The sequence below is a fragment of the Pongo abelii genome, chromosome 7, assembly GCF_028885655.2.
Source record: "Pongo abelii isolate AG06213 chromosome 7, NHGRI_mPonAbe1-v2.0_pri, whole genome shotgun sequence".
NCBI classification, from domain to species: domain Eukaryota; kingdom Metazoa; phylum Chordata; class Mammalia; order Primates; family Hominidae; genus Pongo; species Pongo abelii.
In genome coordinates, this window is record NC_071992.2 from 26,293,877 (window position 1) to 26,317,055 (window position 23,179).

General features: G+C 33.3%; 1 protein-coding gene across 1 annotated transcript in view; it reads left to right on the plus strand.

Moving 5' to 3' along the window:
- Positions 1–23,179, plus strand: part of ADAM7 (ADAM metallopeptidase domain 7) — a 61,739-nt gene that overhangs the window by 4,503 nt on the left and 34,057 nt on the right. Inside the window, exons 3-7 of the mRNA XM_002818912.4 lie at positions 1,537–1,613; positions 12,348–12,426; positions 13,982–14,058; positions 15,399–15,588; positions 17,393–17,446. Coding sequence (XP_002818958.2) covers positions 1,537–1,613; positions 12,348–12,426; positions 13,982–14,058; positions 15,399–15,588; positions 17,393–17,446 — 477 coding nt within the window. The remainder of the gene's footprint in view (positions 1–1,536; positions 1,614–12,347; positions 12,427–13,981; positions 14,059–15,398; positions 15,589–17,392; positions 17,447–23,179) is intronic.

Genomic DNA, 23,179 nt, shown 5'->3' on the forward strand with positions numbered 1-23,179 from the left:
AGTAAAGTACTAAAACACCATGCTTGCTATGGCATGTTTCTGCCTAGATATTTTGCTTCTCTTTGTTCTTAGGATAAGGCCCAAATCTTTGACTTACTAGGTTGAACATGATTTACTCCTTCCCACTTTGTCATTTCATTTCTATTCAACTTACACTTGATTTTCCAGTAATATTGAACCTCTCTCTGTTCTTCAAATGTGTCATGTTCTTTCCTGACTCAGGGCCTTGGCATGTGCTGTTCCCTGCCCCTGACTTCTCCTTGTAATATCCCTGGCACAGTCCTTGCATTTCTCCTATTATGATGCTCATTACACTCCACTATGTGTGCTTGGTTATCCAGTGTTTTTCTCTGCCAAGCAGGGGCTTCCATGAGGGCAGAGACCTCCACCGTCTACACCATTGTATTTTCCGTATTATCTCTGTGCCTGAAATAGTAGTCATTGAATAAATGAATGAACAGTCATCTCAAAGTAATGTGCAACATGTATGACCAACTATGAATCTTAAATTATAGAGAATTTTTATGAAGCATGAAGAAATAAAATACCACAAAAGAAACTGGTGAAAGGACATGAATCAGAATCCATATGAAAACTACAAATAACTAAATAAATAAAGGAAAAACATTGATGTGAATGATCATCCAGGAAAACAATTTATCACTATAAGTTATCATTTCATTGTTTGAAATATATGTATTAATCATAGTATCTGTTATTGGTAAGAAGGCAAGGAAACAGAAACTGCTATAAATTGATGGTGAGGCTCTAAATATGTCCACTTCCTTTCTTCATGATAGTTTGGCAATATTTATCAAAAACTTTACATTTTTTTTCATGTCATTGAAAATGCAGCTCTGTACAACCACAGGGAATACCCCAAACCAAATTTCTCATAGTAAATATAGATTAAATAAATGAAGTTTCACTCACATTGTGCTTAGCTGCCTAAAGACACATACCATAAAAATTTATTAAAATAGGAAATAGTCATGATTTATCAATGAGTGGAAAGTAGATGAAAAAACAGTACGTATAAAAATTGTTTTAAAAATGCGTGAACAGGATATCTGTGTATAGGGCTGCTACATGGACATATGGTAAATGGTGTATCCTTGGATGAGGAGAGAATCTGCATTTTCCATTGTATTGTATAACTAGAAACTATATATAATATGCTATATTATATTAATTATATTAAACTATATTATAACATACTATGTTATAATATAAATAGCTATAATATAAATATAACTAATAATATAAACTATAATATAAAAGAATAACTATATTTATATTTTATTCTAATATAACTAGAAGAAATCTAGTTCTAAAATATAACTAGAATGAGGTTTGTAAAATCTTCCTTCTAATATTAGTTCTCTTTCAATTCATTTTTATCAGTATTTTGCATTTTGGCTGAAAGGACGGCTGGGTGGATTGGAGATAGGGAACGTTCACCCAAAGCACTACTTGCTCGAGCACACACTAAATGAGCCCATGTTGAAGTCATGTGATATGCCTCTTCTTTTTTAGAAAATGTATGAAGAAGAATTGTTGTATGAAATAAAACTAAATAGAAAAACCTTAGTCCTTCATCTTCTAAGATCCAGGTAAGTTCTATTGTGATTCCAGTACCTTATCGATTTTAGTAATTATGGTAAGCCAATTTTTGTAAAAACTGCCAGTGAAGTGGATTCCTCAAGTAATTGTTATTTGTATGTAATCTGAAATTTTCCTCTTCAAATAAAAGCTCTTCATGTGTAAGCCAATCCCATCTCAAAAGCTGAAAGACAATCATAGGTGCCACTGTTCTCCCATTCCTAAATAACTCCCTACTTTGAATACTTGGAGTTTTTTGAGCCCCATATAGTCACTCTAAGAACAGGGTTATTACTGTGTTGGGAATCAGTGGAACAAAAGATATTTGAAAAACATGGTTTTTAAAATGACTTCTAAGCTGTGTAACCTAGATATCAAACGAAGTTCCATTGCAGAGTAAACTAAGAACTGTAGAGCATTTGCTTCGTCAAGACATCTTGCGTAACCAAATACTGTAATTGCAATGCCTATAACTTTCTTCATTGGCTTTCTTCAAAAGAATGTCTATTGTTGCTGCTGTTTAAGTTTCATTGTTTTTCCGTTGGGCCATTTCTACACATAATAGCTCTTTCTCAGAGCCCCAAATATTAAAAGGATGAGGAGCTGTCAAATGCTAAGCAGAAAGAAAAAGTGACACTACTGGGGAATTGAAACTTTGGTCTATTAGCTAAAAGTAAATAACAAAACACACACACACACACACACACACGCACACACACATACACAACCCCAAACCCTCCCTCTATTCTGAATCCGTTACCGGACAAATGTGCCGAATAATAAACATAATCCCATAACCATATTGATAATACATTTAGACTCTGCATATTTTCACCTTTTCAGCATGAAAGAAGCAAACATTTATTGAGAGATTTCTATCTCTTTCCATTATTTTTTAATTCCTGAAAAATGTATATGAGACAGATACTGTTTAATTTACACTTTGCTGAGGAAGAATTATAGGTGCACTGAAAAGATAACTTGTCCAGGGCCACAATACTCATAAGCACATGATGATGCAGATGGTCTGACTGAAGAGTTCCAAGTTACTTTCACAATTACCCCAGGCTGCCTAGGCCTCTGAGTCAATTTCATTGTATTAGCCATTGCTTAATTCTGCTAATCAGCCTGGAGTGGCATGTTATTGAATTGTACACACAGAGAGCAGTTTAATCTAATTTCAACATCTGTAATAGGCAACACTGCCTCATTCCCTCAGTTCTACAAAGTAAGTGAATTTAGTGCATACCACAGAGCCTCTAAATCTGTGAATATTATGTGATTGGATGTTTTCGTAATACAGTAACAAACAGAAACTGATCTTATTAATTTAGATTTCTATTTGTCTTTCTCTCCATGACCACACTTTTCAACATTTCCCCTCTAAGTTTCATTCAGCTTGGTTTTAATAATAATAAATACTTATTTTATAAACTCATGTTGAGAAATAGTTATGAATCTTTCTAGGACAACAATGTTAAATCAGATTGTATATTCATTCTGTGGAAACATTGATTGGGTCAATTTTCTGTTCACTACAATAAATCTATGAATAGATGAAGAGTTTTATTTGTATGTGCATATGAGTCACCAGAAATATTAATTTAGAATCTACTATACAACCAAGCAGTTTATTATACATTTTATATATGCTATTTCAAAACAAACACAAAATAATTATATTCTATTTACCTGTTGCATCTAGTTAATGTTCCCAAAAATTTACTATGATAAAATTCTAACACACAAAGCAGAATTGAAAAAATCCATATACCCACTAACATATACATATACCCACAGACCCATTAAGATACACATACATACACATATTCACTAATACTTTACTATTTCTATTTTATATCATCTTTCTTATCTATCCATTCATCCATCAATCCATTCATCCTCCATGTTATTTTTATGCATTTTAAATTATATTACAGACATCAGTTTACTTTCCCCTCAATACATGAACAAGCTTAGCATTAGAGTTCAGTATTTGTTTTTGTTTGTTTTAAGACACAGCCTCACTCTGTCACCCAGGCTAGAGTGCAGTGGCACAATCATGGCTCACTGTAGCCTTCATCTCAACCTCCTGGGCTCAGGTGATCCTCCCACCTCAGCCTCTCAAGTAGCTGGAACTACAGGCACATGCCACCACACCCAGCTAATTGTATTGTTTGCAGAGATGGTGTTTCACCATGTTATCCAGGCTGGTCTGAAACTCTTAGGTTCAAGCAATCCTCCTGCCTTGGCCTCCCAAAGTGCTAGGATTACAGGCATGCACCGCTGCACCCAGCCTAATATATGTTTACAATTAATTTTTTCTTTGTGTAACATTTTCATGAAATGAAATGCACAAATTTTAAATGTGCATCTACATATTTGTTAAATTTTATGTATGTATGTATGTATGCATGCATGCATGTATTCACTTATTGTAATTTGACAAACTATGATTGTATGTATTTATGGGGACAAAGTGATGTTATGATTCATGAATACAATGTGAAATAATTAAATCAAGCTAATTAACATATCTATCACCTCAACTACTTATTTTTTTTTTGTGGTGCAAACACTTGAAATTCACTCTCTAAGAGTATTTACTCTCACTGTTATTAAGTAAATTCACCATGCTGTGCAATAGATCCCAATAAAACACAAACTAACTTACTCATCCCATGTAACTTGGGCTTTGTATCCTTTGACCATCATCTCCACATTTTTCCTACAGCTCCAGTCACTGGTAACCACCATTTTACTCTCTGCTTCTATGAGTTCAATTTTTCTAGATTCCACATATAAATGAGATTATGCAGTATCTGTCTTCCAGTGCCTGGCTTTTTTCATTTGGCATAATGTTCTCCAATTCCACACACGTTGTCATAAATGACAGAATTTTCCTCTATTTTAAGGCTGAACATTTTTCCATTGTATATCTTTACCATATTCTCTTTATCTATTCATCTGTTGATGGACGTCTAGGTTGATTCCATAATTTGGCTATTGTGAATAGTGTTGCAATGAACATGGGGGAGGAGACATCTTTCCCACATAGTGATTCCAAATCTTTTACGTAAACACCCACAAGTGGAATTGCTGGGTCCATCCATTGAGCTCTGGCAAATGCACATACCTATAAAACTCCTATAAAAATACAGAACTGACACTCAGAAAAGTTCTTCATGCTTCTCCTGAGTCACCTCCTCGCAAAATCTGTCCTGGGAAGTTTTTTTTTGTTGTTTTTTATTTTTATTTTTTTTGCCATAGATTACATTTGTCCATTCTGGAAATTTTTAACACAAGAATCACACTACATGTACTCTTTTGTGTAAGACTTTTAAAATTTAGCATACTGATATTGAGATTCATTCCTGCTGCTGCATTTATCGGAAGTTTGCTTTCTTTATTTTCTTGCTGTATACTGTTGAATAAATATACTGCAGTTCGTTCATCCATTCTCCTATTGATAGACATGTGGGCTATTTTCAGTGTTTGGCTATCATTAGTAAAGCTTCTATGAGCATTCATGTACAGCCTTTTTATAAACATATGTTTTCATTTCTCTTTGGTGAACACCAAGGAGTGATATTCCTGAGTCACAGGATATGTATATGTTTACATTTATAGAAATCTGACAGATTCTTTTCCGAGGTGTTTGTCAAATTTTAGTAACTACCAGCAATGTATGAGAATACTAGCTGCTGTATGTATTCATCATTTTATATTGTCACTTTAAAAAATTTTAACTTACCTGCACATTGCGCACATGTACCATAAAACCTAAAGTATAATAATAATAATAATAATAATAATAAAAGAAAAAAAAAAAAAAAAGATAAATTACAACTTACTGTATGTATTAGTTTAATGTATTTGTTTAATGAGAATTACTTAAGAATTTGGAAAAGTGTGTTAATCAGAAAATGATGTATTTGAAAAAATAATCAAATTTTTAAATTAATAAATGCAATTTAAAATGTTTAAAATGAAAAAAAAAAAATTTTAGCTATACTAGTTGTAATATTTAATTTTTATTAAATGTTATGTTTCCTGTTGAAAATTTTTTATGTGCTTATTTGATCATTTGTGTATCTTTTTAATCTTTAAATATTTACCCATTTTTATTGGGTTATTTGTCCTGTTATTATTGAGTTCGAGGAGTTTTTTTTTTCCTCACTCTGTCATCTAGGCTGGAGTAGAGTGGTGCGATCTTGGCTCACTGCAACCTCTGCCTCCTGGGCTCAATTGATTCTCGTGCCTCAGCCTCCCCAGTAGCTGGGACTACAGGCATCCACCACCATGACTGGCAAATTTTTTGTATTTTAGTAGAGATGGGGTTTCACCATGTTGGCCAGGCTGGTCTTGAACTCCTGAGCTCAGGCAATCCACCCACCTTGGCCTCCCATAGTGATAGGATTACAGGCATGAGCCACTGTATAATTTGGAGACCAGCCCTTAGTCAAATATAGTTCTTGTTATGTTTGTTCCTGTCTGTGACCTTTTAATTCATTTTTTAAAATTGTGTCTTTTAACGTAAAAATTCATAATTTTAAATAAATTTTAATTTATCAATTTCTTTCTTTATGGTCATCATTTTCTAGGACCTAAGAAAAATTGCCTAACTGCAAATCACAAATATATTGTATGTTTGCTTCTAAGCTCTTCATAGTTTTAGCTTTTAGTTTTGGTCTGTTGTGACCTTAAATTTGTGTATGTGCATATGCGTGTGAGTGTGTGTGTGTTTGTGTGTGTGTGTGTGTGTGATTTGCTGGAGAAGTCAATATTCTTGCTTTTCCATATTTATAGGCAATTATTCCAGTCCATTTTGATGAATTGTCTTTCTGGTGCTATTGGATTACTTTGGCACCTTTGGCCAAAATCAAATGACTATTTCTTGGCTCTCTATTCTATCTTATTCATCTATTTACAGTCTGTAAGCCATGGCCAAACTGCCTCGATTACTGAAGCTTTTTAGTATACTTTAAAGGCACAATGTGTAACTCTTCTAATCAGAATTGTTTATTTATTCTAGGTCCTTTGCATTTCTATGTAAAACTTAGAATCACCCTGGCAATTTCTATTAAAAGGCCCGCTGGAATTTTATTGAATTTCCTTTTAACTTATTGACTCTATAGATAAGTTTGGAGAGAACTGACATCTCAATAGTGTTGAGCATTCACATTACAACTCATCTTCTTTAATGTTTATCAACATCTTTTAAAGTTTTCAATGTGGAGCTCTCACCTGTCTTGTTAAATTTATTTCTTTATATTTACTATTTGTGGTGGTTATATAAGCTGAATTGCTTTTATTATTTCACTTTTCTATGATTTGTGTCTACAATATAAAGGCAAAATGGATTATTTTATTTAGGCTTTGGATTTGAGAAGCATTAGTAAGTGAATTTATTGATTGTTTTGTAGAGTACTTAGAAATCTTCTAGGAAATTTACCATCTTGTCATCTGAAAATACTGATAGTTTTGTCTTCCTCTCTGATTATTATTTCTTTTATTTTTATACTTTATTTTATGACAATGGCTGGGAGCTTCATTACAATTTTACCAGAATGAGTGAGGGCAGCCTTACACTTTTCCTGATCTTAAAGGGAAAGTGTTCGGTATTAAATGATAAATGTGACAGTAGCTGTAGATTTGTCATTGATATACTTTATCAAATTAAAGTTCCTTGAAAAATTTGCTGCAAGTATTCTGTCTGAATCCATTGAAATGTCCATATAGCAGTGTACACTGATTTTTGTTCATTATACGTTATATATTATTTTATAATAAATTACTGTATTTAATTTGCCAGTATCTTATTAAGGGTTTTTGAAATTATGTTACTGATGGCTATTCTGTGGTTTTAGTTTTTGCAATAGATTTGTGAAATTTTGATGATAGATTACGTTGGGCTTCTGAGTTGGGAAATATTCTCTCCTATATTTTCTTAAAAAAGTTATTTTCAAAGTGTTTGACAGAATTTACAAATGAAACTGCATGTACCTTGAGTATATTTGTGTGTATGTGTAGGAAAGAGGTTTTATAACCAATTCAAGTTTATTGATAAGGGGTTATTCAAAGTTTCTATTTTATCATGCATCAGTTTTAAATTATAGTTTTCAAGAAAAATATCTATTTCACTTAAGTTGCCCCCTTTTTTGGCATAAAGCGTTTCATATTATCTTATAATTTTTAAAAATGTAATTAGTGATAACTCTTTTTTAATTTCTATTATTGGTAATTTGGGTTCTGCTTATATGGTCAATCTAAAAGGGACTATCAATTGTCGACCTTTTATTTATTTAGTTATTTTTATTTTTTGTTTTAGTTTTTGAGGCAGAGTCCTACTGTGTTTCCCAGGCTGGAGTGCAGTAGTGCAATCATGGCTATTGCAGCCTCAACCTCCCAGTCTCTACGCATCCTCCCACCTCATCCTCCTGAGTGTCTGAGACTGAAGCCATGCGCCACCATGCCTGGCTAGTTTTTTAAAAACCTTTTTGTAAAGATGGGTTTTCACCTTGTTGCCCAGGCTGGCCTCGAACTCCAGGCCTCAAGCGATTCTCCTGCCTTGGCCTCCCAAAGTGTCAGGATTACAAGAGTGAGCCATCATGCCTGGCCTGATCTTTTCTTTAGCTTTGTGAATAATTGTAATTGGTTGTCTATTTATTTCGCTGATCTCTTTCATCGTTTGTATTATTTTCTTTATTATTCTTATTGAGTGCTTTTCTCTGGTTATAGAAATATTTAATATTTTCTAAGTATTTAAAATATTGAAGTCATAGCATTTCTCTCAAGTCTTCATTTAGATACATCTCAAAAGTCTTGATTTTTTTTATTATCATTCATTTCAAAATATTTTATTTCTTCTGGGATTTCTTCTTTGAGTCATGAATTATTTTAGAGCATGTTATTTAATTACTAATGTTTGGATTTGTTTGATTTTTAAAAACGTATCTTTGGGCCAATCATTTGTGTATTTTGCAGTTTGTTATCTGATATTAACACAGCTATTCCGGCCTTCTTATGTTTATTATATAAATACTATTCTTTTATTCATTTCCTTTCAACATATCTGTGTCTTTACATTTAAAATGTGTCTTTTGTAAGATGGAAATTAGTTTGGTCCTGATTTTTAATGCCTTCTAATAATCTCTGATTTTTAATAGGAATGTTAACATTAACATTGAATGTTAATGTTATTTTTAATAGGTTAACATTTAATGTTAATGTTACCATTCCTATTAACATTACATTAAATGTTATGATCGGTATGGTTGGAATTATTTCATTTATGTTTATCTCCTGTGTTACTATCCTTTTTCCTTTGATCTTTGGCTTACTTTATTTTTCACTTTCCCCACTGGCTTCTTATTAATCTCTTATCTTTGTAACAATGACTCTCTACATTAGATTTAATTTTCGTTTTAGAGATTGCAGCATATATTTACAATTAATCATTAAGTTATAGTTAATGTCATGTGATTTTATGTGAAATGTAAAAACACTGCAATAAGTTCATTTACAGATACTACTTATTTGTGCAAAGTTGCCATATATATACATATATATACACATATATATGTGTGTGCGTATATGTATATGTATGTATGTGTGTATATACATATATATAAAACCCATGATGCATGACTGTAATTTTGGCTTTAAGCATTTATATGTATCGTGTGTGAAAATATGTTTTAGTTTATTCATTTATCATTTCTTATCTCTCCCTTTTTGTTACAGGTTCAGTTTTTTTCATGTGTTACAATTTCATTCAGACTAAAGAACTTTTACCAATTTTTGTAGTATAGATCTGTGGCAAAAATTCACTTCAGTTTTATTTTATCTTCAAGTCTTTATTTTGTCTTCCTTCTTGAAGGCTATTTTTGTTGCATGTAAAATTCTGGGTTCACCAATTTTCTGTAAGCTCCACCTTCAGGGTTTATGCCATTCTCCTGCCTCAGCCTCCTGAGTAGCTGGGACCACAGGCACCCGCCACCACGCCCAGCTAATTTTTGGTATTTTTAGTGGAGACAGGGTTTCGCCGTGTTAGCCAGGATGGTCTCGATCTCCTGATCTCGTGATCCACCCGCCTCGGCCTCCCAAAGTGCTCGGATTACAGGCTGAGCCACCACGCCCAGCCGATTTTCTGTATTTTTTTTAAGAAAAGACGATGACTGATGATGTTCTCCTCTCTTCTGGCTCACATAGTCTCTAATGGAATGTTAATAGTTGTATAAATTTCTGTTCCCCAGTATGTGTCATGTTGTCTTTCTCTTGCTGGTTTCGAGATTTTATCTTTATTTCTGATACTCTGCAATCCGACAGTGATGTGCAAAGGTGTGACTTTCTTCATATAAATGCTGTGTGATGTTTGCTGAACGTCTTGAAATTATAATTCATGTCTTTCTCCAAATTGGGTTCACTTTTTGCTACTACTTTTCCATTTTTTTTTCTGATACCCTTTCTCCACTTTCCAGCACTCCACTTATCAGTATGTTAGTCTTTTGATGTAATCTACATAGCTCTGAAGCTCTTTTTTTTTCTGTCTTTTTCAGGTTAGATAATTTCTATTGATCTCTCATTGAGTTTGTCAAGTCTTTTATCAGTTTTGTTCTTATTTTAAGGATATCAAGTAAATCTTTTATCTAGGTAGTTTTTAGCTATAACATTTTCAATTTGTTTTTAAAAAATATAATTCCATTTATCTGCCACAGTTCTACATTTTTGCATGCATTGCAAATAACTTTCTTTTACTTTGCTAAGCATAGTTACAGTAGCTGCTTTAAAAGTCTTATCTGTAATTTCAACTTCTAGATTACCTTGAGATAAGCCTCTGCTGATCATCTTTTCTCTTGACAATAGTTCAATGTTTTATGTTTCTTCATTGTGTAAATTTGAATTATGAACTGAACAATCTGAATGTTGTGTGAAATGGACTCCAAATTCTGTTACTTTCTGCTGAAGAGTTCTCATATTTTCATTTTATTTGGAGATTAACTTTGTTGGACTTAAACTGCAAATTCTGTCTTTTGGGTGGCATCAAATTTTAGTTCAGTTGTTTTATTCTTAGCATGGCTACTTTTAATCTATCCTTCACATGTCATAGTTCAGGGAAAATTCTGAATTTGAGACTGAGTTTGTTTATAGAACTGAGGATTCTCCCCGCTCTCTCATTTTTTTCCATGATTACTGTGTACATTCCTGTTACTATGATTACTCCAAACTCTGTTATATGGCTTTTCAGATAAGAACAACTGTGGTTTTCTAGCAGAGTTTTATCCATCCTCTATAAGGCAGACTTCAGCCTGACCTCAGGCTAAATGCTGTAAAACTGGAAACTTCATCTTATGCTGTGCCTTCTTCCCTGTTTCTCATGCTGTGCCTTCTCCCCTGAGCCTCCTTCCCTTTCCCACAGGATGCTGACATCCCTTCAGAGTCTGCCTGCTTTTGCTTAGTACCTAGATCCTTTAGGTACTTTCTTTTTATATATTATCCAGAACTAAATATTTATACATGGAATGTCTGTCTGGTAGTAGCTTATTCAGCCATAGCAGGAATGAAATGCTATATTTAGTTCATTTTAAACATTAGTTCACCATTTATTTTTTTGACCACTCCTAATGTTACAAATACTATCTTAAAAACCGGAAGACACAAATAAATAAAAATGAAAAGCCCCTTTCCTATGGTAGTTCACAGGTAACCTTTGAATATTGACATGAAGTACATCGGGGTGAACAAATGATAATTGGTACACCAAATTGGGCATGTTTTCTACTAATGTATACCCCTTAATCTAAGAGTAATGTTCAAAATTTGGAATATTTGGAGTAAAAACAGCAGCAACAGTAACAAAAAATGAAACAAAGAACATGTAATAGCAGCCACATATATGGCCCATCTAGCCTCGAATGCTTATTGTCTTCACCGGTACAGAAAAGGTTTGCTACATTTTTATTATGTAACAAACATGAAAATGAACATCTTTGGAAGTGTGAAATACACCTTAGGAAGGGATCTCAAAATCTGCTTGATGGAGTCAGGATGTGTGTTTTGCACTGAGTTTTGAAGAACTTCTAGAAGTTTCTTATGTTCAGGTTGGGATCAAGAAGTGGCCATGGGTAGTCCAAAAAGATGTTCAAGAAAAAATTATTCAGTGACAGTTGTTAAAGCACCGGAAGGCAGGCTTTATTCAGGCCCATCACTATAGATATAGAGACCACTGCAATGGTGGGTCTTGCCATGGGGGAGAGAGATTGGGCTCAATTCCAAATACAGCATGGGTAGTGTGACTTTATTATAATTAATACATATTGCTTTTATCTAAATATGTAGCTGTTTATTAAGACTATATATATTAAGACATATTTGCCACATATATCTTATGATGTGATGAATATAAGATATATTCATCACATATATTAATGCATGTTTTTTGCATTAATTTTGGTCTCCGATTTTTGCTTAGATAACATTTTCTCCAAGCTATTTTAAAAATACTGCTTTGTTAAAACCGCCAGAATCTATTTTCTAGCTTCTCTACAGTCTTTATGAACCATGATATTTAGGTAGAAAGGCTCTTCATATGAGTGGGCTTGATTCTGCTTTACTATTTCTAGCAGAAGAGGATCTTGCTGAGATTTGGAAGCAAACTGGACACTTCTCCATCACATTATAGGTTTTATCTGTCAGGTTTTTAGAATGAACAAATCTCACCACCTGTCTGCCCTCTTTTTCAGGGAATTCTTAGGCTCAAATTACAGTGAAACATTCTACTCCATGAAAGGAGAAGCGTTCACCAGACATCCTCAGATCATGGTATCTTATGGAACTTTACTGTGTCTCTTCTCTAAAAGTAGTATTTCCTGATGTGATTTTGAAACCCTGTTTTAGCTGTACAAGCTTCTCCAGAAAGTACTACATCAGAAATAAGTTCTGAATTGATTACTCTCACTGAAAAAGTATAATATAAAAATACGATTGTGTGGACCCTAACCTTGTACTGCCTAACAAGCAAATCAATGACTGCTAATGTATCTTTGCTTTTCCTAAACTGATTTCTATACACTCAGTATGGTGTTAAGTCTGGGAGAGGATAAAGCAGGACACCAAAAATATAAGGCATCTTATGAGGCTGTGATCAAGCTAAACGGATAAAATCTGAAGCTATGAAACAACTTTAAAATCTCCATTAATTGATCCTTATATGATTCTCATCCCCTTGCCCAGTTTTTCTGATGCACCAATGTTGAAGGTCTTTTCTTCAATCCTCAAATGAATTTTTGTTCATTTATTATTATTATTCCATTAATTTTAATAAAATCTAGATACAGATTTTATTTTTATATCCCCATTGCTTTTTTCCAAAACATGTCCTCTGTAACCTTCTACCAAGAACATTACTTTTACCAAACCTATACATTTAAAAAAGTATTTCCTCCATTTAAAGCAATGGTCAACTTTTTTGTGCGTGTTTTGTTTTGAAACGGTTTTGCTCTGTTGCAAGGCTGGAGCGCAGTGGCGCAATCTCAGCTCACTGCAACCTCCGCCTCCCAGGTTCAAGCAATTCTCCTGCCTCAGCCATCCAAGTAGCTGTGACTACAGGTGCACGCCACCATGTCCGGCTACTTTTTGTATTTTTAGCAGAGGCGGGGTTTCACCATGTTGTCCAGGATGGTCTCGATCTCTTGACCTTGTGATCCACCCGCCTTGGCCTCCCAAAGTGCTGAGATGACAGGCGTAATCTACCGCACCCAGCAGCAAATGTCAACTTCTATGAGAGCTAAGTCTTTATGCAATCTTCAAAATAGGACAAGAGGAAGACTGGGTAACATTCTTTTATGCAGGGGGTGGGTTATTTGTGAGGGTGTGAGGTCCCTGGAAGACCACAGAAAGTGTCATCCGTAGGGAGGATTTTAACACATGGCAATGATGGGAAAAATAATTACCTGAGTGGACTACCATGGGCAGAGCATCAAGTAGGGAGTGATAAAGACATCAACTTGATTGAAACAGAGAGGCCGGAGAGAAAGGCTAGTTTCGTAAAAATTTTAGGGTGGATTAAAAAGTAATATTTCTAAGGAAAAGGTCACAATTCTAAAACTACTGTCATCATTAACAGACTATTAAATCTGTAGAGGAAGAATCTATACTTTGCTTTACACAAAATAATCACATAATTAAGGTAAAATGTCTCTGAAGCAGGCTCAAATATTTCCAAATGAAAGAATTTAATGAGTGAATGCAGAACAAATATCAATGCAATTTGTCAAAATAAAACATTGATATATTCTGAACAGAAAATATTTAGATATTAGTATCTATATAAAATCAATATTTATACGTATAGTAATAGAGTCTTCTTCTATTTTAGGATCACTGTTTTTACCAAGGATCCATAGTACATGAATATGATTCAGCTGCCAGTATCAGTACGTGTAATGGTCTAAGGTAACGCAGAATATCTTTCTTTTTCCTTTATGAGTTTTCCTATGGATTTTCAAAGAAATTAACTTTGTTGATTTTGTTTTATCACTCCTGGTATATAGAAAAATCAATGAGAAAAAAGCTGCTGTGCATTTTTAGCAGTCTCAGCTGTAGCCTATGATTTACTTTTTGACAAAGAGATGTCTAATGCATAGTCCTGAACAAGACAAGCTTTGCAGTATATGAATAAGGGATTCGTATTTGGCAGATTACTGAAAATCATTTAGTCTGGCCTCTCATCTTATAGATCAGGATACTGACTGAAATTAGAAATTTTCTCCTGAATATTCCATTTGCTAGTGGTAAAATTGAGTCCAAAACCCAGGTCTTTTGAATGCTAGTTTTGTGAACTCCCATTATGCCATAAGGCTTGACTCATTAAGCTTTTTTTTTTTTTTTTTTTTTTGAGTGTGTGTGTGTATATATATATATATATATATATATATATATATATATATATATATAATTATTATACTTAAAGTTTTAGGGTACATGTGCACAATGTGCACGTTAGTTACATATGTATACATGTGCCATGCTGGTGTGCTGCACCCATTAACTCGTCATTTAGCATTAGGTATATCTCTTAATGCTATCCCTCCCCCCTCCCCCCACCCCACAACAGTCCCCAGAGTGTGATGTCCCCCTTCCTGTGTCCATGTGTTCTCATTGTTCAATTCTCATCTATGAGTGAGAACATGCGGTGTTTGAAATCGAGCTGTGTTTGCAGCCTCTTGAAAGTAAAAATTCAGAAGTAAAGCCTGTAGTTCTCTATAGATCATAGGCTCATGGACAAACAAAGATGATGTGGAGAGGTAAAGAGGAGAAGAACAAAGAAGTTCTGTCTTTAATTACAGGAAATTTACTTAACTAGTTCTTAGTATTTTCAAGAATAAGAACCCTTTAATGACACAGTTACCACATATTAGTATTTTTACTTTCATATATTTACTTTCATATATATTCCATGTCATGATAGACATAGAAACTCCCATAATTTTTGCAATAACTCTTAAGACTTGACAGCGGTCCACAACCACCAGTGGGACTTGCTACTCTACCTGTACTCAAAGCAGATATAGGACTATGAAACTTCTGAAAATCTAGTAAGCTGACTCGTAGAAAAAAGTATTGATTCAGTCAAAGGCCGCATATCATCACATTTCCTTACCACTGAAAGCACCCTCCTACATGTTCATGAAGCACTGGCTTTGTGGTTTCTCTTTCTTGAAAAGACAAAGTCAGTACAATGAAATAGAGTAATTATAGACCTTGAATACACATTGTGTTCCCAATTTCTACAGGGGATTCTTCAGAATAAATGACCAAAGATACCTCATTGAACCAGTGAAATACTCAGATGAGGGAGAACATTTGGTGTTCAAATATAACCTGAGGGTGCCGTATGTTGCCAATTATTCCTGTACAGAGCTTAATTTTACCAGGAAAACCGTTCCAGGGGATAATGAATCTGAAGAAGACTCCAAAATGAAAGTGAGTACTTTATTATTAAGTTATCTTTACCCCAAATGAAACACCTTTTATTTTCTTGATGATGTCTAGGGAGAAAGTATGAGTCCAGCTAGCGAAATACATGTGCTACTTTGAGTCTGGCACTTCATCTGATATTTGAAATTGGAAAACTTTTGTTTTTCTTGTCTATGTAAAAAGTGTTTGTTTCATAGAGTAAATCTCAGTTTGTTTCATCAGTTTCAAGAAAGGATGATTCTACAATTCTATGTATAGATTGATAACATTGGGGCTATGAGTAGCTGGAAATAATGAAATTTTCAATATCCTAAAACCTAATCTAGAGATAGTGTCTTTCCTTGTCTTCCCTGCCATTTTTTTTTTTTTTTTTGCAGAGTTATTGATGACAAGCTATGTTCTCCCCTTTTTATCATTCAAATGTTTTAATGGTTAAGGACGATTAAAGATAAAACAAGTTCAGTTTTTGGTGGGATGGTTGTATAAAAGTAGTCCTTGGAGCTTTAGGCTTTTTTATACTACGAATCCATATCCCCTTAAATTCCCAGTGGATGTTAGCCTGTAAGCCACACGGTTGTTTTTCTTCTTCATATGTCCATGATTTGTATAGTGTCTGACACATACTGTATGCCTAATGGAAGTTTCCTGATTGAATAAATCAACAAATAAATGATTACTTAGTCCATAGAAAAAGATTTAGCCAAATCTTTGAACAATTTACCTCTGGTTTGTCCTCAGAGAATATGTACATACCTCAGCGCATGCACACTGAAAGCTGAATACTTAGAAGAATTTCCTGGTATTGGTATTTTATAGACATAAAAGATTGGCCAGGCGTGGTGGCTCATGCCTGTAATCCCAGCACTTTGGGAGGCTGAGGCGGGCCGATCATCTGAGGTCAGAATTCAAGACCAGCCTGACCAACATGGTGAAACCCCGTCTCTACTAAAAATACAAAAAAATTGGCCAGGCAGTAGTGGTGTGCGCCTGTAATCCCAGCTACTTTGGAGGCTGAGGCAGAAGAATACCTTGAACCCAGGAGGTGGAGGTTGCGGTGAGCCAAGATTGCACCACTGCACTCCACTCTGGGTGACAGAGTGAGACTCTGTCTCAAAAGAAAAATAAATAAAAATAAATAAAAAAATAAAAGATCTATGATTAGCAAAATTTATACATGTTTGTTTGGAATTGAGACTACTGAAAATTAGAAAGTTGGGAGGCAGGGGAAGGAGTATAAGAAATGCAGTCAGTCTTATTGGTCCATCTTATGTTTTAACTCTCAGTTACAGATGGATGTTTTTCGCGTGAGCTTACTAATGAAGCACTTACTCAGTAAATGAAAAAAAAAAAAGAAAAAACCTGAATGTTAAAGTATGTGTTTATGATTATTTACAACACTTATTTGACCTGAAAGCCTAAACAAAGCATTAGGAAAAAGCTAATGCATGCTGGGCTTAATACCTAGGTGATGGGTTGATAGGTGCAGCAAACCACCATGGCACGTGCTCACCCATGTAACAAACCCACCAATCCTGCACATGTACCCTGGAAATTAAAAAATTTAATTAAATTTAAAAAAGAAAAGAAAAAAAGAACAAATAGAAAATACTAAAATCCAATGTATAGGACCCCATGTTCAATCATATAGATCTCATTTAGATAAATTTGTATAATTTTTATATATTCATATGCCTCCCCATTTTGTATCAACATTTCTTACCTTGATAATACTAGGATGTTTTTTCCAACTTAAAGGGTTAAGATAAAAAGTGTTAACTATACTTCAACTGAATTTTCCCTACATTTACAGGAAATCCATGATGAAAAGTATATTGAATTGTTCATTGTTGCTGATGATACTGTGGTAAGTTTTCAATAGAACATTTCTCTCTTTATTCTTCCTTGTGGAACTTGTAGTTATCATTCTAGCACAGAGAAGAAGGTATTCTAATCAGAGTTCTACTCTAGGCTCAAAGTCCTATTTTTAGCTTCCCAAAACAGACATACATAAGAGATTATGGGGTCCTTGCCACAATAGCAGACTGACCCAAAATAGAACACCCCTCCCCATTAAGATCATATGGAAATGCTGAATGACATACAAAAAGTTGAAAATATTTTAGCAACCTACTGTTAAGCTCAAAGGAAAAAGTGGAAAATCTCCAAGTACTAAAAATGAAGAAGAAAATCTCTATCAGAACAGTGAGTAAAATTTAAAGGTTTGGTGACCCCGCTATATAGAATACAAAAAGAGGCAATTGTAATGTGATTGAATGTAAACCCCTGAGAAGCAAAATACTGAAATTTGGAAATGAGACCTCTGCATCATTCTCAGAGCCATAAAGGGCTGCCCATCTCAGAAAAGGAACTAGAAATTCTCCACAGAAACTGCAAGAGATAAGGGAAATTTTCTGTCTGCCTGTAGCCATGAGTAGGTAAAATGTTACACATGGGAAAACAAATCTCCTGTTTGTGTTATGCACAGATGTGGGACATGAAATTATATATTTCTTCAGATGCAGCATTGCCAAGCAAATTTTTTAATATAAAAACTTATTAGAGAACTGCTAAACTGCTGGAAGTCAAGTCAAAAATGCCCTAACATGACTCTTCAATAATCCAAGATAAAATGAACCACATGAGGAAGAGTCAATCAACTGAAAAAAAAGGAAAATAAGCTCACCAGGAACTGTAAACCATCCAATGATATTTCAGACTATGCTGTGACATTAAATTATATGTTTAAAGTTATTAAAGACGTAAAGATGAATTAAAATGACACTGAAGTAACTAGAAAAGACTGGACAAAACAGCAGGCATACTTGAAAAACTACCTGTTTTAACATTTATGAAAGGAAAATGTATATACCCTTGAAAAACTTCAACAGAAGATTAGACACATGTGAAGAAAGAATTAGTGAACTGGAGAATGGAGGATATACAGAAACTACCATTTCTCCAGAGAAATAAAAAGTTGGAAACTGTAAAAGAGAACATAAGAGACATTAATTCAGAATATAAAGTTTATAAAGAGTGAATGGGAATGATTGGATGACAGACGACAAATGAGAGACAATTCTTGAGAATTTTCCAGAAGGAAAGGAATAAGCAAATCAGATAACACTGTAGAAAAATTTCTGAATATCAAAGACAAAGAAAAGATCTTTTAAAATCAACTGTAAGAAAGAGACAGATTGCCTATACGTAAATCACAAACAGAGCATACGTTTTAAACAACAGAAGATACAGTTTCTAGGACAGTAAGTTCAAACAGCTAATGCAAAATGTTATAAAATTTAAAATGAGTACTAAAATATCAGGCAAGGATAATATATTGGGAGAGAGAAATCATACTTAAAATGTTCTATGGAATTTTAGATTAGGAATGTAAAGGTAGTCACAATTTTACACTTGGTAAGTAAAGTATGAGTGTTAAAACTGTAATTGTAATCACTATGAACCTAGCAATTAGAATGTAAATATCCCAAAAGAGTAGAGGGAAAGAGATGGATGTGAAAATTTTTAAAAAAAGACCAATCCAACAGAAAGCCTCAAAGAAAATACACACATGCACACATACACCTACAGTCATGTACCACATAACAATCTTTTGGTCAACAATAGACCACATATATGAAAGTGGTCCCATTAGATGATAACAAAGCAGAAAAATTCCTGTAGCCTAGTGACATCGTAGCCATCATAACATTACAGCACAATGCTTCACTCATGTGTCTGTGGTGATGCTGGTGTCAACACACTTACTGCATTGCCAGTTGTATGAAAGTATAGCACATACAATTATGTACAGTACACAATACTTGATAATAATAAAAAACAACCATGTTACTGGTTTATGTATTCACTATATTATACTTTTTATTGTTATTTTATAGTGCACTCTTATTGATATATTTAAAAAGTTAACTGTAAAATAGCTTAGGAGAGTCTTTCAGGACGTATTCCAGAAGAAGGCACTGCTATCATAGGAGACGGCAGCTGTATGTATGTAATTTCCCCTAAAGACCTTCAGTGGGACAAGATATGGAGGTGAAGACAATGATAGTGATGATCCTGATTTTGTGTAGGTTTAGGCTAATGTGTGTGGTTTGTGTCTTAGCTTTTAACAAAAAAAGTTTGAAAAGTAAAAATAAATAAAAAAGAAAAAAAGCTTGCAGAATATAGATATAAAGAAAAAATATTTTTGTACAGCTATATAATGTGTTTGATTTTAAACTGTTGTCTAAAAAAATCAAAAGTTTAAAAATTTTTAAAGTTTATAAAGTAAAAGTGTTACAGTATGCTAAGGTTAATTTATTATTAAATAAATAAAAATATACTTGCATAAATACAGTGTAGCCAAATATAGAGTGTTTACAAAGTCCACCATAGGGTACAGTAAGGTCCTAGGCCTTTACATTCACTCGCCATTCATTCATTGATTCGTCCAGAGAAACCTCCAGGCCTACAAACTCCATTCATGGTAAGCTCCCTAAGGAAGTGTACCAGGTTTTTTTTTTGTGTGTGTGTGTCATTTATACCATTTTTTATTGTACTTTTTCTATGTTTACATACACAAAAAGCATTATGTTACAATTGCCTACAATATTCAGTATAGTAACATGCTCTACAGGTTTGCAGCCTAGGAACAATAGGCTATACCATATGGTTTAACTGTGTTATAGGTTATAACATTTAGGTTTGTGTACGTATGCTTTATGATGTTTGCACAAAGATGAAATCAACTAAGAATTCATTTCTCAGAATATATTCCTATTGTCAAGCAATGTACAACTATATTACATATATACATACACACAGAATAGTAAATACAAAAACAGAAAAAAAATGTGAAAGTAATTCCAAATGTGTCAGAAATTAGAGTAAATATAGCAATTACATCTGCCTGTTAGAAGTTAGAAAGTCTCAGATTGAATATAGAAAAAGGACTTATAAGAAATACACCTAAACTTCTGAAGAGACTTAAAAAATCTCAAAACTAGTTTCTTCTCTCCAAAAATATATCTTATGATTTTAATAGTATATAAAAGAGAATTTATGATTTAAAAAGTTATTTGAGATAAATTGGGGAATTAATCAGAAAAAGAGCACCAAAAGGATACAAAATATGAAAACACCTAACAACAAAGTATAAAAAGATAACAAGAAAATAACATGGTTGCCAGAGAAAGTAGGGTATTTTTTAGCTCTTCTCCATCAGAAAATGTTAGGTCAAGAGGAAAAGCTTCAGCAAAAATTGCCAAGATTTGAACCACAGAAATGTAAGTTTGATCTAACCAACTGATACACTACCTTGCATTTTTAAAAAAGAATATGTATTTTTTTCATGTACAAATAACATATTTGAAAAAATTAAGTGGGTATCTGGCCACAAAGACAATACACAGAAATAGCAAAGAGATATCATAAGATCACTGTTTCCTTTTTTACCACAACCCAATTAAAAGTTATAACAGAAATTGTTAAATTAAACCACTAAAAGACTATTGATTTGGAAACTGAAAGTACAATATATTTCCAAATATTAATTGTCTAAAAAATCAAATCTGAAATTATGGACTACTTATAACTGACCATAAAAAATAGTAAAGTAAAATTTATTAGATACAGGCAGCATACCAGTATTTAGAAAGACATTTGTCAATTTAAACAGTTTTATTAAGAAAAAAGAAAGAAAATAAATGGACTAAGAGTCCAACTAGAGAGATTAGAAAACAAAACAGTATAAATCCAAAGAAGGTATAAAGAAGAAAGTAATTTTAGCAATGAGAAAAACCAATAAAACCACCAAGCAAAACAAAAAATACCACAATGGAGTAGTTCAACAGAGCTAAGTACTCGTTCTTTGAAAATGTTAATGAAATAGACAAGCTTCTGATAATGCTGATTAAAAAAATATAGAAATATATGTAAAATTAGAAGATAAAACATAAATAAAATTAAGGTTACACCTTATTAAAAATATATGAAGAACTATGTGCCAATAAATTTATAAACAGAAGAATGTAGTAAAATGTTATCAAGCTGACTCAACAATAGGAAAAGCCAAAAAGATTTACAGCAGATTTGAAAAATTACATAAGTAGTCCACAACCTATCAACAAATGAAGACACCAGGAGCCTCAGATTCGTTTAGTAACAAATTTTACCAAAGTATGTTACAAACAAACAACCTTTGTTTAACAAAGATAAATAACCTTATCTTTTACAAACTGTTCCACAGAATAGGAAAAGAGGAAAAAATCCCACATTGTATAAGGTTATTATAACCTTTGTATTATTTATCTACCACTGTGTAATCAACTACTCAAAACCTGGTGGGTAATCAATGACTCATGCGGCTGAAGTAATCTATTGGCTCCCATGGCTGGCTAGTCTAAGATGGCCTCAGTCATTTGCCTGGTACGTGATATTGGGTTTCAGCTGGCCATGCATCTCCAATAGGCTAGCTAGTTGTGCTTTCTTGCATCATAGCTGGGAAACAAAACACCAAAAGAGAGGTGAGGCTCCAATGTGCAAGAGCTTTTCAAGCTTCTGTTTGTACATGTTTTCATGCCTCAACCAAAGTAAGTCATATGTCCAAGCCTAGAATCAACGTTGGAGGAAACTTATAAAAAGATATAGATACCTGTAAGAGTGATTCCTTGAGTCATTACAATAACAATCTATGACAACTGATAATATTGGTAACAGATCTAGACATGATCTTATGAGAAAGTAAAATTATAAGCTAATTTCACTTATAAATGCAACTTCAAATGTCCAAAAAATATTTGCAAACCCAAGCCAAGATATATCCATAAAAATTTACACAAGAGTGATGGTTTCCTCCAGTAATGTGAATATTGCTTTGCTTTGACATGAATAGATTTTTAAAAAGTGATAATTTCAAATATCTCAAATTTATACATATAGTATATATTTGTGTATGTATACACATACATATAATTCAACACTCATTCATAATAAAACTCTTAGGATATAAAAAGTGGAAGAAAATAAAGTATATTTACCAAACTCCTACTCAGTATAAACATTAAACTTATTAATAAAATGTTGGCAGTTTTCCTCCAAAATTGGGAATAAGGTACATTTGTTCATTGTCACCAGATTTCTTTCAACATTTTTACTGAAATTCCCAGCCAATGTAATAAAAAAGGTAAGACCCATCTTAATTGAAAAGATGTAATATTTTTTACACATTAAAGATACAAGAAACTATAATTAACCTATGAACAAAATTTTAAATCAAAATTAGTAAGTTCTAAGCACTAAACAGATAGGCTTACACTGGCATGTTGCTGAGAAATTTTATAAAGAATGCTAAGAGACTCTTGGCTCTTAATAATAATATATGTGTTATTAAAGACTAAGAACAGGTTATTAAAATTTTTATTCATATACTAGGTGAAAGGTTGCTTGGTGTGATTTTAGTTGCATTAAACTGGGCTTTAGTGTATAGCTCTTGCACATGCTGCTTTAATAGTATCTTAAAATATTTAAGGGTTTCTTTATTTAGAGAAGTTCATATAGTAAATCATCCATTTTCATTAGACAAATAGTTAATGAGCATTCA